This window comes from Cibotium barometz, chromosome 20 (genome assembly GCF_041138505.1).
Source record: "Cibotium barometz isolate CiBa-2024 chromosome 20, ASM4113850v1, whole genome shotgun sequence".
Lineage (NCBI taxonomy): Eukaryota > Viridiplantae > Streptophyta > Polypodiopsida > Cyatheales > Cibotiaceae > Cibotium > Cibotium barometz.
This window is the reverse complement of record NC_141065.1, coordinates 20,448,801-20,465,968: the sequence shown is the minus strand read 5'-3', so window position 1 is coordinate 20,465,968 and position 17,168 is coordinate 20,448,801. Positions and strand designations below refer to the sequence as shown.

Below are 17,168 nucleotides of genomic sequence, written 5' to 3'. Positions count from 1 at the left end.
CAAAGGATGAAGGTGTCATTGAGTCACTTGAAGCTGATGTGCATGTGAACTTGCCACAAGCAAGTTCTAGTTCTACTTCTATGTCTGGGCTAGTAGAGGCTGAGTAGTACTGTATGTCCATGGTCAGGACATTTGAGGCATGAGAGTGTGAGCACTGGGAGTAGTGCTATGGATAAAGGCAAGAAGAAGGTTGAAGGAATTGGAATTACAAGTTATGAGTCATCAAGTTCAGAGAGTTTGGATGAGGAACTTGATATACCCATTTTACGTACACCTGGTGAGGCAGGATAGATATGTGCCACCACATGCTAGAGTGACAGGTGTTCAGAGTGATCCGCATGCATTGCGGAGATTCCAAAGGGTCAGATATCCAGTTGACAGGTTGACATACCGTGATTTTGCTATGCATTATGCATATATGATGTCTTTGGTGAAGCATGTGGAACCTACATGCTATACAAAAGCTATTGGAAAGCATGTATGGGAGAAAGCAATGGATGTTGAGATGGACACATTGGTTCATAATGACACATGGGATTTGGTTGCATTACCACAGGACAAAAATGTCATTGGTTGTAAATGGGTTTACAAAGTGAAGTGCAAGTCAGATGGTTCCATTGAGCGACATAAAGCAAGATTGGTAGCTAAGAGTTATGCACAAACCCAAGGCTTGGACTATGATGAAACATTTAGTCCAGTGGCAAGATGGGAACATTGAGAGTAGTCATTGGTTGTAAATGGGTTTACTAAGGGTTATGCACAAACCCAAGGCTTGGACTATGATGAAACATTTAGTCCAGTGGCAAGATGGGAACATTGAGAGCAGTCATTGCTATGGCGCTATAGCAAATGGTTGAAATGCATCAAATGGATGTGAAAAATGCATTTCTAAATGGTGATCTACAAGAAGAGGTTTATATGGTACAGCCAGAAGGATATGTACACCCAAAGTATCCCACTCATGTATGCAGATTGAAAAAGGCATTGTATGGTTTGAAGCAAGCACCTCTCGTGCTTGGAGTGATAAGATGAGCAGATATCTTATCTCCCTTGGATTTCAGGTTTCTACATCAGATTCTTCACTCTATGTGAAGAAAACAGATCATGGGATTGTTTTACTTGTCATCTATGTGGATGACTTGATTATCACAGGTGATCATGGTACAGATGTGATGCATGTCAAGAAAGCATTGAGTGGGCAGTTTGACATGAAAGACGGGTGAATTGAGATACTTTCTTGAAATTGAAGTGATCAAAGACCATGAAGGTACATGGTTAGTGCAACACCAGTATGCATTGGATATGTTGGCAAAATATGGGATGACAGGGTGTAAGTCTATGAGTACACCAGTTTATGCAGAGCCCCAGAAAACATCATTTGGATGCAGTGAGACGCATTATGTGATATGTAAAGACCACTGCACATTATGGTCTTCTATATGAGCATGGTAAAGGCTTGAATATACATGGCTACACAGATGATGATTGGGCAGGTAGCTCATATGACAGGAGGTCTACTAGTGGTTATGCCTTTACACTTGGAAGTGCCGTGGTGAGTTGGAGTAGCAAGAAGCAACCTACAATTGCTTTATCTAGTACAGAGGCTGAATACAGAGGTGCAGCCACCATTGCTACTTGTGAAGAAATATGGTTAAAGAGTATCTTGGCAGATTTGGGTGAGCCTATTGATGGCAAAGTTGTCATTCATTGTGACAACATGAGCAGTATACAGTTGGCAAAGAATCCAGTGTTTCATGCGCGGACCAAACACATAGAGGTCCATTATCACTTTGTCAGAGAGAAGGTGCTAGATGGTACAGTGAATCTACAGTATGTGAAGACTGACGAGCAGGTGGCAGACATCTTTACAAAGCCACTTAGCAGGGAGAAGTTTGAGTACTTCCGTACTATGTTGGGAGTATGTGGGATGAGCTTGAGGGGGAGTGTTGAGAGCTTTGATAGTCCAAGCTCATCTACATCTTCATCTATGGCAGTACATCATGAGCTTGAGAGGGGCTGTTGAGATTCAAGCTCGATGTCAGTGTGTGCCAGCTATGCTATGTGCTGGCATGTTAGGTAGCAGCATGTGTGAGACATAAATGGCCGCGTCCAGCTGGTCATAGTGTGTGGACATTAGCTAGGGTTAGATGTGTGTGGACACAACTCATAGTGTGCCTTGTGTATTATGGATTATGGCTTTATGCATTGTGTGAGAAGGGAGATGGCTTCCCTCTATGATTAGGGTTTGCAATATACATTAGGTTTGCTCCTGTGTGTGTGTCTCCTCTCCCTCTACCTATTTTTCAACAAAGGAACAGTTGATTTCTGCAGGTGAGATTATTCCTGATCATTCTCTTGTGTAGACTGTTCTTGATGCTTTACCTGAGTCATATCAGACTTTTGCTTCCGCGTGGAGACTTGTTATTGAGAGGATAAACCTGATGTTGTCAAGTATGATACTTTAGTCAACAAGCTCTTGCAAGAAGTGCAGTCCAGGCAAAACAGGGCTAGGCAGCGTGCAATTGATCAGGCATTTATTGCTGCCTAGCAGAGAAGAAGTGGTAAGGCAGTCCCTTCCACTGTTTCTTCTCCTATTAGTAGGTCTGCAACTTCCTCTCCTTCCACAGGTAGCAACAATAGGTCTGAGAAGGCTCTTGATAAAGGTAAGAAAAAAAATCAGGTACAACTATTGTAAGGCAACTGATCATGTCATTAAGAATTGCCCTAAGCTAAAGGCTAAAGAGGCAAAGAAGAAAGAGTCAAATGCAGCCACAATAGCGGATGCTTCTACAAATGCAGATTTTACAAATGTTGTGCAGTATACAGAATGGGTGTTTAGCGTGTATTACCAGTATGACCCATCTGTACATGATGCATGTTTGGCAGTTTCTGTTGACTCTGATGTATGGTATTTTGACAGTGGTGCTACAAAGCACATTACCTCGCATCATGATATGTTCACTTATCTTGAGGCTGTCTCTAATGGGAATACTGTCACATGTGCCAATAATGCTTCTTACCCAGTGAAGGGCGTTGGTAAAATTATGCTTACTGCTGCAAATGGCAGTGCTTTCACACTTTCAGATGCTTTGTATGTGCCAGGGATAAAGAAGAATCTATTGTCTGTCTCTGCGCTTGCTAGACTTGGACTTGTAGAAAGTCAAATTTGTGGATGACAGATGTACTACTCATGATTTGACTTTTGGTGATACGATTATTGCATCTGGCACCTTGTTTCGTGGGCTGTATAGGCTCAATTCTTATGACAAGTGTGTGGAAGATTCAGCAAATGCAGTTTCTGATGAAAAGATAGTTTCAGATGCAAAACTATGGTATGCTCGTTTTGGTCATCTGAACTTTGCTAGTTTGCTGCGTTTGCAGAAATTTGAATATGGTGGCTCCATTGCCCCGTCTTGAGGCACCATTAAAACATGTTTGTGAAGGCTGTATTTTGGGCAAAATGCAGCGTTCTGTGTTTCCAAAGAATGGTTCTGTGCGGGCCACTCACAAATTGCAACTTGTACATAGTGATGTATGTGGGCCTATGCAAACTCCGTCATTTGGTAAACACTTGTACTTCGTGACTTTCATTGATGATTACTCAACGCATGCATGGGTATATCCATTGAAGGCAAAGTCCAAAGTGTTTTTGTGCTTCAAACAGTTTTTGCTTATGGTTAAAAATGTATCCAATTGTACTGTGGGCACCCTCCATTCTGATCGAGGGGGGGAGTACATGTCTAAAGAGTTTAATGCATTTCTGGCTAATCATGGGATAAAACACCAATGTACAGTGCCGTATACCCCTCAGCAAAATGGTGTTGCTGTGAGAGGAAAAACAGGTCACTTATGGAGATGGCACGATGTATGGTCAAGAGCCAAGCTTTGCCACATGTGTTTTGGCTTGAGGCTGTCATGTGTGCTGCATATGTACTCAACAGGTGTCCCACTAAGGCCTTGCAGTCTGTTACTCCATACGAAGCTTGGCATGGCAGGAAGCCTTCTATTAGTCACTTGCGTGTCTTTGGTTTCTTGGCCTATGCTTTAGTGCCTGTGCAACAACGTAGAAAATTGGATGATAAGGCTGTCAAATGCATTTTTGTTGATTACCGTGCTGAGAGCAAGGGTTACATATTGTATCATCTGCAGTCAAAGCATATCTTGATTAGTCGAGATGTTGTTTTTGTGGAAGATGCTGTGCAGCCTTTGTTATCATGTACCAAAGAGACATGTGTGAGCTCACGGGATGTATTTGATACGTTGTTGCCTCTGTTTACAGTTGGGAATTCAAATGTAAGTCCTAATGAGGCAAATATTCAGCCTATGCAGATTTCAAACGACATCATAGATCAGCCTATTTCTGATGCAGATTTACAGGATGTAATTTATGAGGATAGGGCTGAAAATGAGCAGGCTAGAGATATGCCTAAATGGCTGGTGCAAACCTTGCATGATAGTAAAATTGATGCACCTATGTCTAGTCGTACTCATTCAGGTTTTGAGCATCCCCTTATGCATCAGATTGTTATGCTTTGGCTGTGTCTAGTATGTGTGAAGAGGAAGAACCTCTTTCATTTAATGAGGCACAAAAATCAGAAAATTGGTTGATTGCAATGCAAAGTGAATATGATGCTATAGTGAAGAATGGTACATGGTCTTTGTGTGATTTGCCTATTGGTAAAAAGATCATTGGATGTAAGTGGGTTTTTAAGTTGAAACGAAAGCCAAATGGCAGTGTTGATCGCTATAAGTCTAGACCTGTTGCAAAGGGTTATGCTCAAGAAAAGGGCATTGATTTTGATGAGACCTTTGCTCCCACTTGTCGTATGACTACCATTCGTAGCATTTGTGCATTGGTAGCTCATAATGGTTGGAATGTACATCAGTTGGACATAAAGACTGCGTTTTTGAATGGAGATTTGCATGAGGAGGTGTATGTATCGCAGCCTCGTGGTTTTGTTCAAAGAGGGCAGGAAAACAAAGTGTGCAGGTTGAAAAAGGCTTTGTATGGTTTAAAGCAAGCTCCACGAGCTACATGCATATTTGACTGCACATGGTTTTCAGAATAGTCCAACAGAAAGCACTTTGTATGTTAAACGTGTGGATGATGTACATCTAATCATTGCTCTCTATGTCGATGACATGCTGCTCACAGGACCAAATGAGAGTCATATTGCTGATTTTAAGGCTGATTTGAATGCCTCTTTTGAGATGTCAGATTTGGGGCATTTGCATCATTATTTGGGGATACAATTTAAGCATCATTATTTGGGGATACAATTATTTGCATCATTATTTGGGGATACAATTTAAGCAGTGCGATGGAGGTATTGCTTTGTGTCAAACAAAGTATATTGAGACATTGTTGCGGAGATTTGGCCTTGAAGACTGCAAGCCTATTGCTACTCCAATGGAGACAAGTTTGAAGTTGAGTCTTCATGATGCTGGAGATCATTTGATGTCACATTCTATCAGACAGCTATTGGTTGCCTCATTTATGTATGCATTACGAGGCCGAACATTCAGTTTGCAGTCTCACAGGTGAGTAGGTTTATGCATAGCCCAGGGTCTCAGCATTGGAAGGCAGCTAAACGCATCTTTCGCTACTTGAGTGGCACCATACATCTTAGGTTGTTTTATCCCAAGGGGGGATCGTTGCCGCCAGATTTACATGCTTTTTTGGACTCAAATTGGGCCGATTGCTATGACACAAGAGTGTCCACAAGTGGTTTTTGTTTCATGCTCGGTAGCTCATGCATATCTTGGTTGAGCAAGAAGCAACCTACTGTGGCCACTTCTAGTTGTGAAGCTGAGTACATGGCAGCTTTCACAGCTACGGTTGAGTGTGTGTGTGTGGCTCAGACGGCTTATGGGTTGACTTGGGTGTTGGACAGGAATCTGCCACCTCTATCTACACTGACAGTCAGAGCGCATTGGCAGTTGCGAGAAACCCAATTTTTCATGCTCGCACAAAGCACATTGAGGTGCATTATCACTATGTCAGGGAGAGACTCTCAGCAGGAGAGATTAGCTTGGCATATGTGCCAACACACAGGACAACCTCGCCGATCTTTTCACAAAGGCGCTTCCTCGTGAGAAGTTTGAAGCTTTCCGCAAAGCTTTGGGCTTGCTCCCCTTTGTGGACTGATCTACTTCGGGCATGGCACTTCCTTATACATGAGTGTTTCTTTCGTTCACACCATCACTCCCAAGGGGGATTTGTTGCCATATATATAGGCAGTGATGTGTGTGAACACACTTAGGACCGCCGGGGCACTTTTTCCCTCTTTAGGAGATTTTTTTCCTCTACTTGTATATACGCCCATTCTTTTAGGACTAACTTATCTTTGTACATGACACAATCTAATACATTGTGTGTTGTGTGCATTCTTGCTTCTTCTTCTCCAAGCTTTGTGTGTTTTCCTGCAACCCTAATTCCAACAGGGTGAAGAGACAACTACGCATCTGAAGCCAGGAAAAAGCGGTGATTCACTCAACCATGCTCTACATCTGCCTACACATCACAACACTTGCCTCCATCGATGCAAGGTAAAGAGACACACCCAAGATTGGCATTGTCCGCTAGCACTCCGAATTTCACACCTCCAAGTTGACGAAGCTTAGTAATGTTTCTCTTGTTTCCATCAATATCATAATGCTTCGAACAAATGGACCAAGTAGCCACCAACATTTCAAAAAGAGACTCAAGAAGCACCCACATCCCTTTTGCCATATCCGGCAAGCCACCCATACTTTGCGGTTTACCCATGTACATACCTACCAGATTGGGTGTCGTAAAGTCTTCCATTCTCATGGACAACCCAATCTCATTTCTACGCGCCTTATTCACCAGCCTTGTTGTACATCAAATACCAATTTCCTATCTCAAACCATGTGTAACAGTCGAAGAAAGTAGTCAAATAAGTGTCGAAGAAAGCAGTGTGTTGGAGTTTTCCGAACGAAGCTTGTACACGTGTCCACCTTTTTGCCCAAAGCCCATGCACACCACGTGCAATATATACACAAGCTCTGCATGTTATAGACACATAGAAACTTTTATTTCACAAACCTGCATTGAGCCTTATCATCTCGATAGCCATCCAGGTACATCTCCATACGAGGGACGTGGGCGCAAGCTTGGCCCATGATACGACCCATCGCCTGGACCTTCCCCACATCAACAGGAACCTTTTATGGCCTTGTCTTTGACCACACCACACATTGATTCCCACCATCTCTATCCCACGCACTTCACAATGCCAAATCCTTCAAGCTATAGAGGCCACCCAATTCCATTGCAGTTGTGGACACAACCATGTGCAAGTCCGGCCGGTGCCATGCCTCTAGCAAGCTACTGATCTTAACTCCCCAAGAAAAGGGCTCTCAAGTAAATGTCAAAGAAAACAATTGAGTTGGCATCTTCATGTTGGAGAAGTGCACCCACACAAGCACACCTTCCACCCATTACCCATGCATGACACCTGAATATTTCACTACAAGCATCACAATTGTTTTTCACTTCTTGCATCTCACGACATACACAAACACATACATTTGCAACAACTAACCTCGTCAACCAACCCTCGAGGTACATCTCTGGATGGGGGACCATGGTGAGTGTAAGCTTAGCCCATGGTACGACCCATCGCTTAGAGAACCCTTGACCATGAAGGTACCTCCATCGAGCTTCCATGCATATACCCTCTGCTTTAACTCTAATTCAACGCCAACAAAACCTCGCCATGGCCAACATATTTGTCAAGCAAAAGCGCAATCTCTGGACATCACGCTATGAGATCTGAGCATAATAATTTGTTACGCCAAGACATCCCAAACCTTCATCTATCAATGCTAATCATTCCATAGGGTCGTGGCACACTAATACCAATCACAATGTGCAGACTCCTCCTACGAACTACCTCACCTCGAAGGGTCCACATCACTTTCACAACCAATGGGGGCCTGGCATGAAGCACCTCTATATCATCTATCACTTTCCATGCCGCCTTGCCAAGTTGTCTACCATCAAGGCTGCCCAAAGCTTCCCATCACCTTGCCATGTATCTGGCTACTGATCGATTCCAAATTATACCACTCAACATTGGCCGCCACCAACTCTTGCGTATCATGGACCATCTGCCTCCCAACAATAGCTTCACCATTGGCTTGGGTGACACAAGGACACAATCACCATTAGAAAGGGGATTATGTTAACCGCTCCGTAGGTTAACATGGTTTTGCCTTGCCCAAACTATCATAAGGCACGTTGCTATCTTGCCACCATGAACGGGCACTCTTGTAAGACGGCACTCAAACATATAAAGCAGCCTTACCAAGCACTTAATGTCAAATAGGAAAAATCTACAAATTTGGTGTACGTAGTTGCTTAAGACAAGTAATAGAGATCTGACCATTTTCAAGTTTGACCAAGTTAGTGTGAAAAATAGTCATTTTTGCCAATAAGCAATGCACAATCATTCCCTTGCAATAATTTTCTCGTGAGCTCTCCTTCCCTCTTCTTGCTTGCATGCATACTATTGTATTCTTACTTGCTTGATGGATGTTTGCTTGAATAGGTGTGATTGTAGATTTCCCTCTTACATTAACTTGTTCTTTTCTCGCCTTTTGTGAGAGAAAACCATCGCGAAGGATCAACTCTTCTTGCCTCCATCTAGGCATTGAGAGCTCTCCGTTCACCCCTTTGGCAAAGGACATTCCGGGGTGACAATGGAGTGAGGACGCGATAGACGAGCTAGTGCACCCACAATGGGAAGTTCCATTTACGGCTTGATGGCAAGACCCGATGACACCCGCTTCGGCAAGGCTAAAGTAAGTTCTTGACTTGAATAGTGTAAAATTTTCATATTGAGTACATGACATTCTTACACTATTTTTTGTGTGATTGTGTATATAACCACATTTCCATGTGGATTGATAGCTTAACACACTCTGTCCACAAAATTTACAAGACCAAGGAGTGCAACATTCCTTCGAAAAACACATTTAATATTCCTTCAAAAACACATTTAATCTTGGAACTACAAGTTATGAAATATAGAAATTTAGGTTGAGTAGTTTCAATTTATAATTTATCACTAGATCCAAGCTTCTTCATTTTGAGTATACAGCAACATAGAATCATAGTTCCAATCATCTTAATTTCGAGTTGGATATAGCATAATCACAAGAAAGAGGAGAAGAAACAATTCATGTGAACTAGAATAACATTAGCATGCACATGTTCTTGACTCACATATCACAAGATGTTAAAAGCTCATTTTTAAAGACCACTATTTACATTGACCTATTACAAATAATAGTAGAAATATAAACAAGAGGAAATTGAAAGTTGTCCTTCCACATAGCTATTGTACGTTTACATTTAACTACGAGAAGTGTCAACATAATCTAACACGTCAATGTTACCAGCACATTTTGTATCCACCGTACATTTTTGAACAACAAATCCACCGTACATTTTTGAACTACAAGCATGCAAATAGGACTACATTAATTATATATAGCCCAAAGAATTTGGCAAAGAGAGACAGAGAGAGAGAGAGAGAGACCATAACCATGCTATTGATGTAAAAGGCCGTTAACCCCAACCACCCCCCTCCCCCCCTAAAGACTGTCTTGGCTCTGATGATACCCAAAACTCCAAATAAAGACCAGCAACCCGGCCCTCGCCGCAACCCCACGCGCCCCCCCCCCCCCCCCCCCCCCCCGCCCCCGCCCCCCCCCCTCTCTTCCCTAAAACAAGAAAAAAACCCAAATAAAAAAAGCATGCCTTATCCTTGATGGACAGCTTATGATGTGTTGCTTTTAAAACACTGACTGTAAGTTGCAACACACGATAGCCATCCTTGATGGAATAAGTCATATCATAAAATTACAAATGACTCTTACATGCATTGCTTTGTAACAAGATCTTCAAAGAACTTTTTAAAAAAAGGTTGACAACCACAAAAGTTTGCCAGCCTTAAGAACTGCCCTTGTCCTCCTCAGACTCTATCGTCTTTTTGCCCAGCCAGCCAGCAACAATAGGTGTAAGGGCAACAGTAGGAGGAAATCGAACTGGTGACGCCGCCTTGTGCGCTGCATAAGCTAGGGCAAAAGTCCCCACCTTCTCTCCAGTCTCATTCGTTTGAATCCCAATCTACAAAAAGATACAAGAAGACTCAGTCCACTCCAGAGAAATTACTAGTGGTAGTATAACGAACCAGATCCAAGTGCCCAAGGCCACACACCTTTTGAAGTAAGCCTGCCACATCAACACCAGAGCTTATAAGTACATAGCAAAGGCCAAAAGAAACCAATGACAAAGAGATGGAAGTGGCCAAGTAAGCGCCTCCATATCGAGTGAGTAACTCCTTGGCTTGGTTGCCCTTCTTCTCACTTCCACCTTCTCCAGTCTCATTCTTTGAAGTAAAGATCTGAAAACATACAAACACCGGAGCTTATAAGCATATAACAAAGGCCAAAAGAAACCAATGACCAGGAGATGGAAGTGGCCGTATAGGTCTTAAAACATACATGTGGCAATAACCTTGTCTCTTTATATTTTGTTTTGTTAAACACACAGGTGAGAATCAGGCAAGACCCCAAATAGAAAATTATATCAATAGAAGTTCACGTCATTTCCCAAACTTAACAAAACCAAAGTGCAATCTTAACTCCATAAGCGTCTACCCACGAGCTAGACAACGTGCTATGACATCCCCACTCACCTCATCAATCTTCATAAATAATCTTGAAGACAATCTATTGTGAGCTCAGCTGGGAGTATGAGCTTTCCTCTACTAGCATACACAAAAGCTTCTAAAATAGTAGCATGTAGGAGTGCATGGGTATTGTCAAGCATCTACACCTCCCAATCCCAACATGCAATGTTCCATAATCAACCATGAGCTCAAGGAAAAAGGGAAAGACATGCAGTATAAGTAGCAGCAGGTAGTTAATGGCACTACAACCTGTCTGGCCATAATAACATACAAGTACAACATTTTCTAAACACACAAAGCACTTATGCAAGAAAGAAAGTTATATTAAATGTCTTCAAAAGACCCAAAGGGTCTGCGAGACCAAACAAAATGTTTTTTTTTTTCCCGGTATGAGATCCTGCATCAGTGACCTTTTTTTCCCCACCCATAGATAGTAGTGCCTTCGGGTAGCCTTGGGGAGGCTCAAACCCAAGAACCTCCCCCCCCCCCCCCCCCCCCCCCCCCCCCCCAAAAAAAAACAAAAAAAAACAAAAAAACAAAAAAAAAACTGCCTCACCCCTATGGGTCCCAGGTGAGACCTACCACCACTGGGCTACAAGTCTGTCTCGCCACAATGATACCATGAGGTAACATGGTCATGAAAAAGAAAAAAACATAAACTACCCACATGCACAATGACGACGATAGCAGTATCTCTTACATTGCCATGCCACTACAACACACAGCACATCCATCCTCATCCATAAAAGAGAGAGAGAGAGAGAGAGAGAAGAAGAAGAAAAAGAAGTATACTAACATATGCAAAAGACCTAACAGTCTATGAGACTCAAAGTGTTACAATGACTCCATGAAGTAACCGTAGCATGGAAAAAGATAAAGCAAACTAACTACTAAAAACAAAACAGCCTTACAAAATTACAAGTGGCACCGTAACGGCTGAAGCATGTGGTGTGACAAACTGCACATCTCAAGTACAAGACCTCTATCTAGCAATAGGGAGGTCATTGTTTAGCTTCTGCATCTATGTCCTCATACATGCTCTCTACATCCACTGCCCGTAAGGAGCGCTCCTATGTCGCTAGAGTATCTCCCAGGTCAGGAGCTGCTGTGTGGAGGATTGCCTCAACCCAGTAGGCCTCAGACATCTGGCCTTCTGCGATTGGAGTGCTTTGAGCTCTCTCGAATGTAGCACCTAGGAGGTGGGGTGGTTGGGGTGGATCCACCACCACCAATGTGTGCTGCCTAATCCTCATGGGGGCCCTTGTGATCGCTGCCTAATGCCTCCATCATGGGTCAAGATTCACAAGAAAAATCTTTACAAGGCAAGGCAGCAAGCTTTTCTCTTTCTTCTCTCTCTCTTTCTCTGTTTGAAGTTTGAACTTTTGATCTTTTAAAAATTAACTATGTCACTGTTCAAACTTCAGAGTCTGGACTGCACAGTGCACAGTCTCTCCCCATTAAACAATAGACAGAAAAAGGACTCATTTCTCTGTAATGGTTAGCTTTGAATGTCTATTCAACTTTTTGCCTGAATTTGCAAAAATCATGGCTTACTCGGGTTCAAAGCGATCGGCTTCGAATGCTACTTGGTGGAACGAAGTTGAAAGGCTAGAAAGGTATTCATCAAAGGGAGGTGCAACACGATGGAAATGCAAGCAATGTAACAAAGAGAAGTCAAGAGGAGCAAACCGTGTGAGAGCATATCTATGCCATGTAAACAATGAAAAAGCACAAGTGAACAAATGCCCAGGGACAACACCTGAAATGCGTAGAGAGCTTTTGGCAAAGTACCCAAGTGAAGAGGAGAAAGCATGTGCACGAAAGAAACCGGCAATTGATGCATCTTACTTCAATAGACATGGGGAAGATGTACACATGGGAGATGGACAGCAATATGGAGGACTTGGGAGCTTTGCATTTTCCCAAGATTCGCAGCCTATGGGTGCAAGCTCCAGCAAGCAGCAAACCTTGGGAGCAACTTGGGATCCCCGCAAGAAAGAGAGGGTAGATGCAATTGTTGCAAGGTTCTTTTATCATGATCATGTAGCATTCAATGTTGCCAGGTCTCCATATTTCATTGAAATGGTGCAAGAGATTGCACGGTATGGCCCAACATACAAGCCTCCTTCGTATGAGACACTACGCACCACCTTGCTGCAAAAGGAGAAAGCTGCAATTGAATGTGCTTTAGAGTCTGTGCATGAAAGTTGGGCAAAGAATGGTGTCACTTATTACAGATGGCTAGAGTGACACTTGAAAAAGGTCCATTCATGGCATGGTTGCTTATTCTCGAGGAAGAATGCAATTCATTTTCTCACATGGTGCTTCTGGGACTGGAAAAACTGCAGGTCAACTTGTGGAAGAGTGGGCCGAAGGTATTGAGAAAGTTGGACCAGAGAATGTTATTCAATTCTTAGCTGATGGTGAGGCAACAAATAGAGCAGCTGGTCTTAAGCTTGAAGATAGGTATCCACATATCACATTTAGTCCATGCATTGCTCATTGTTTGAGCAACTTATTGAAGGATGTTGGTAGCTTGCCATGGGTTGATCCACACATTCAAAAAGGCAAGGAGATAATAAGCTTCATTCAAAACCATCAGTTTATTTTGAATGAATTCCGCAAGAGATCGCCCAAAAAGGATCTCTTGAAGTACTCAGAAACACGCTTTGGTTATAACTTTCTCATCATGAAGAGGTTATCCAAAGTGCACTTGCCTTTGAAGCAGTTGGTTGTATGCAATGAGTGGATGGGATGGGCTCTTTCTCGGTCAAGAGCTGGCATAGAGGTTGCAAGAACCTTACAAGACTTCACATTTTGGGATGAAGTCAACATTATCAATGCTATGATGAAGCCAATCATGCGCTTGATCCGGATTGCAGATGGATAGGAGCCATGCATTGGCAAGGTTTATGAGGGGGTTGACCGAATGATCGAGAAAATAGGGGAAATGGGCTTGTCTGATGAGAAATATGCAGAGGTTCGAGAATTATGTGAAGCACGATGGAATGGTTATCATTCTCCTATGCATGCTGCTGCGTGTGTCTTGGATCCCGAGTTCCAAGGATGTGGACAAGAGGTCGATGATGAGGTGATGGATGGTTGGGAGACAGTGCTTTCTAGGGAGGTTCGTGATGCAGATAAACGAAGGTTGGTGAAAGACCAACTTGGATTTTATCGCAGCAAGTTGGGAAGGTTTGGATCGGCTGATGCACAGAGAGATAGGTTTAAGATAGGGGCTACTTTATGGTGGGAGGATTATGGGGCTCATACACCACAACTTCAATCATTGGCAATAAGGATCTTGTCTCAAGGTGCAAGCTCCTCTCCGATTGAGGACCTATGGAGTGTGTTCGGCCATGTTGCATCCAAGAAGAGAAACAAATTTGGGACAAAATAAGTCAATGACTTGATTTTTGTAAGTGCTAATTTGCGCTTGCTTGGGGATATGGCTTCTCCCAAACCAGAGAGTTTATATTGCTTGATGAGAAGTCCTCGGATGATGAGGAGACACATGGACTTGCAGATCCTAGTCAGGATGGGGTTGAAGATTTGGATGTTGCAGATGTTGGTCTTGATAATATGGCTTTCTTGGATGACATAGATGATAGTCTCCTTGATGGCATCACTGGCAGTAGCCATGCATGATATCTCCTTACTATTTGCATGTCACCTTGAGGCTTGGACTCTGGACTTGGGTTGTTTCTTTTATCTAGGCTATGGGCCACATTTTGTGCTTTTTGTCACTTATGTCATGTATGATGTCACATGTGGGCTAATTTATTTTGACTTGTGAGATCTGTTCAGTGTTAGTATCTAGCCATGCAAATTGTGTGGTGCACTAATTTGGTAATATAAATGAGCATTGTATGTTAAGATTTATTGTCATTTCTAGGAATTATCTAGGTCGTTCCCTGTTCCCGTTCCCCCTTTTTCCCGTTCCCGTTCCCCTGGTGGTGCTTTCGTTCCGTTCCTGTTCCCGTTCCATTGCTACTATGGTCCATACAGACCACTCCAATCAGCCCTGGCATTCCATACAACTAGAACTTGCCCTAAGGAACCATCGTTGGACCGTCTACATCAAGGATGGACAATCAAGAGTGGATTGCCTCCATGGTCTAGGCACACACCACCTTGTCACATGACAATACAATAAAAGAATCCACTCATCACATAACCCTCACTTATATAGCTTTTTCCAATAAAAGCTTTTCATATGGAATCATTTAACTTATAAGTCACTTTGCAAACTGAGAACCCAATAGATCTGGAGCTCCCCCCTATTCCACCTCTGCCCCTCCTCCCTGTGCTTCTACACCCCCCCCCACCCCCCGCTTGCACAGCCCGCCATACTCTGCTCCGCCCGCATGTAGAGGGGTAGGCTGTCCATGGACAAGTGGAAGTGCAGTAAAGTGTTGTGAGTTATCCCACATGCAAAGGGATTGTAACAAGAGCCTTGCAGCCATGAAAATGTATAAAAGGGGGCTTTCCCATTGATCGAGGCAATGAATTCAATCTCTCTCTCTCTTCTTTATGTTCTTCATTGGCATTCAGTTTAGCTACAGTTAAGCTAAATTCTGGCGATCCTGTTGGGGAAGGGGGGATTCCATCTCCCCCCTTCCCCATCTCTATTTTCTGTGTCTTCCTTTTAGGGTTTTGCCTCGTGCTCTTTAGTTTCTAGGGTTTCATCATCAGTGTTGTGTTGTTGGGTGCTTTCAGGGTTGGGCTTTCACAGGTGGGTTGCCATCTTGGGGCTGGCCTGCTTGTGATTTGTTGTGGCCTCTCTGATTCGCATGGGTACCTGCACTAGTTTGGCTCCATCGCTCCCCCTCCCCAGATTCCGAGCTTGCTTTTGACTTGTTCTATTTCTGTTGCTGCTCTTCCTCGTTCTGTTTATGCTGCCATTCAGGGCGAAGCTGGAGCCTCTACACGTCAACTCCTCTTGTTTATGCTGTCATTTAGGGCTGCGCCAGAGACTTCTTCACCTCACCTCCTCTTTGGCCGAGCCATTGTTTTTTTCTCCACCCGTCTTCTGGGTGAAAAGTACGGGGCAGAGTATAACTTGATTTGGGCAATTTTCGCAGCCCAATGGGCCATAGTTGCATGCAACTGATTGATTGCATTATCAAGACTCTCAGGGGCATCAATATTTGGGTAATTAAAGCATAACAGAAAACACCCAAGAACAAAGAGGAAGAAAATTGGGCATACCTTCCATAAACCTGCCTCTAATCCGAATTTGCGAGTGACCTCATCGGCGGTCTCTGGAGGGGAGTCTTTCTCCTGGGTAGCTGAACACGAGATTAAAAAGGGGCGGTTGCGGCGGAGGGGAGGGGTGAAGAGGTGGGTGGCGAAGGGGCGGTCCGAAGGCGCAGCTATGGAGGAAGAGGCCAGGCGAGCTGTGTGAGCTGTTGCCATTGGGCACACCAAGGCGCTTGAGGAAGCCATGGGTGGTGGTTGTGCTAAGGATCTTTGCACACACCCGGGCATATTAGGAGGAAGTGTCATACCTTCGGCCACGTATTTTTCAAGATGAAGATGTCCTTGGAAACTTGACCAGCTTCTTAGGGCGTTTACACACTCAACAAGTTTTTTATTCCCTTTCTCGCGTTAGCACGGAGGGGGACGATGGACACTAGAGACTCCCAGGGAGATCCCCCCCTTTTCTAGTAGGTGTGTATAACTACTGTGCTTGGGTAGCGGTTTTATGGCAAGTGTTATCTGTTATGCAAAGTACTTTCAGACTTAACGTGAAATAGACGTTGACGCTACCTTGACCAAAATAGAAGTGTAGCCCACATACAGTGCAAAAGGCCACTGCACTAGCATAGTAGGTTGTCATGTAACAGTGGCTCAAAAGGGACTGCATCCAGCCTTCTAGAAATCTTTCTCACAGAAAGTGCCCTACAACCTCTATTCATCCTATTTTTAGTGCTTTACTTATACCAACTCTCAAAGCTGGTATCACTATGCATCCTATTTTTAGTGATTTAGTAATACAACTCTCAAAGTTAAATACTTCAAGGAAAATTTAACACACACACAGATGGAGAAGAGAGAGAGCAAGGGAGGAAGGGAGAAGAAGAATAATCCAAAGCCTAACTCTAACAATTGACTCTTCAACATGCCTAACTTCCATGTATAGGAGTGTTTGTTCTCTATTATTATAGGATCATTGCCCTCTTGGCTCACTAAAACCATATAGCATACACCTTTCATTGATAGTGTATAGCTTCACACTCCTTGCATCACAAAAATTAAACATATGTAAGCCTTCAAACAAGAACATAAAAAAGGATCAACCTATAGACTTTGACGACATGATGCATTTGAATAGAGTTAATGTGCAAAAGAATATGAAAATTCTATATGACAACAATGACAATGGATAGAGTTAATGTGAAAAAGAACAAGAAAAATCTATAGAGTTAACGTGCAAAAGAA

General features: G+C 43.2%; 1 protein-coding gene across 1 annotated transcript; it reads right to left on the bottom strand.

The window, feature by feature from the left end:
- Positions 1 to 9,776: 9,776 nt before the first annotated feature.
- Positions 9,777 to 16,218, bottom strand: LOC147627648 (FAM210B-like protein). The gene is made up of 3 exons (XM_086814568.1): positions 15,936 to 16,218; positions 10,251 to 10,436; positions 9,777 to 10,159 (listed from the first exon to the last, which is right to left on the bottom strand). The coding sequence occupies exons 1-3, from the start codon at positions 16,212 to 16,214 to the stop codon at positions 9,983 to 9,985; spliced, it is 642 nt and encodes a 213-aa protein (XP_086670694.1). The 5' UTR covers positions 16,215 to 16,218; the 3' UTR covers positions 9,777 to 9,982.
- Positions 16,219 to 17,168: the final 950 nt, after the last annotated feature.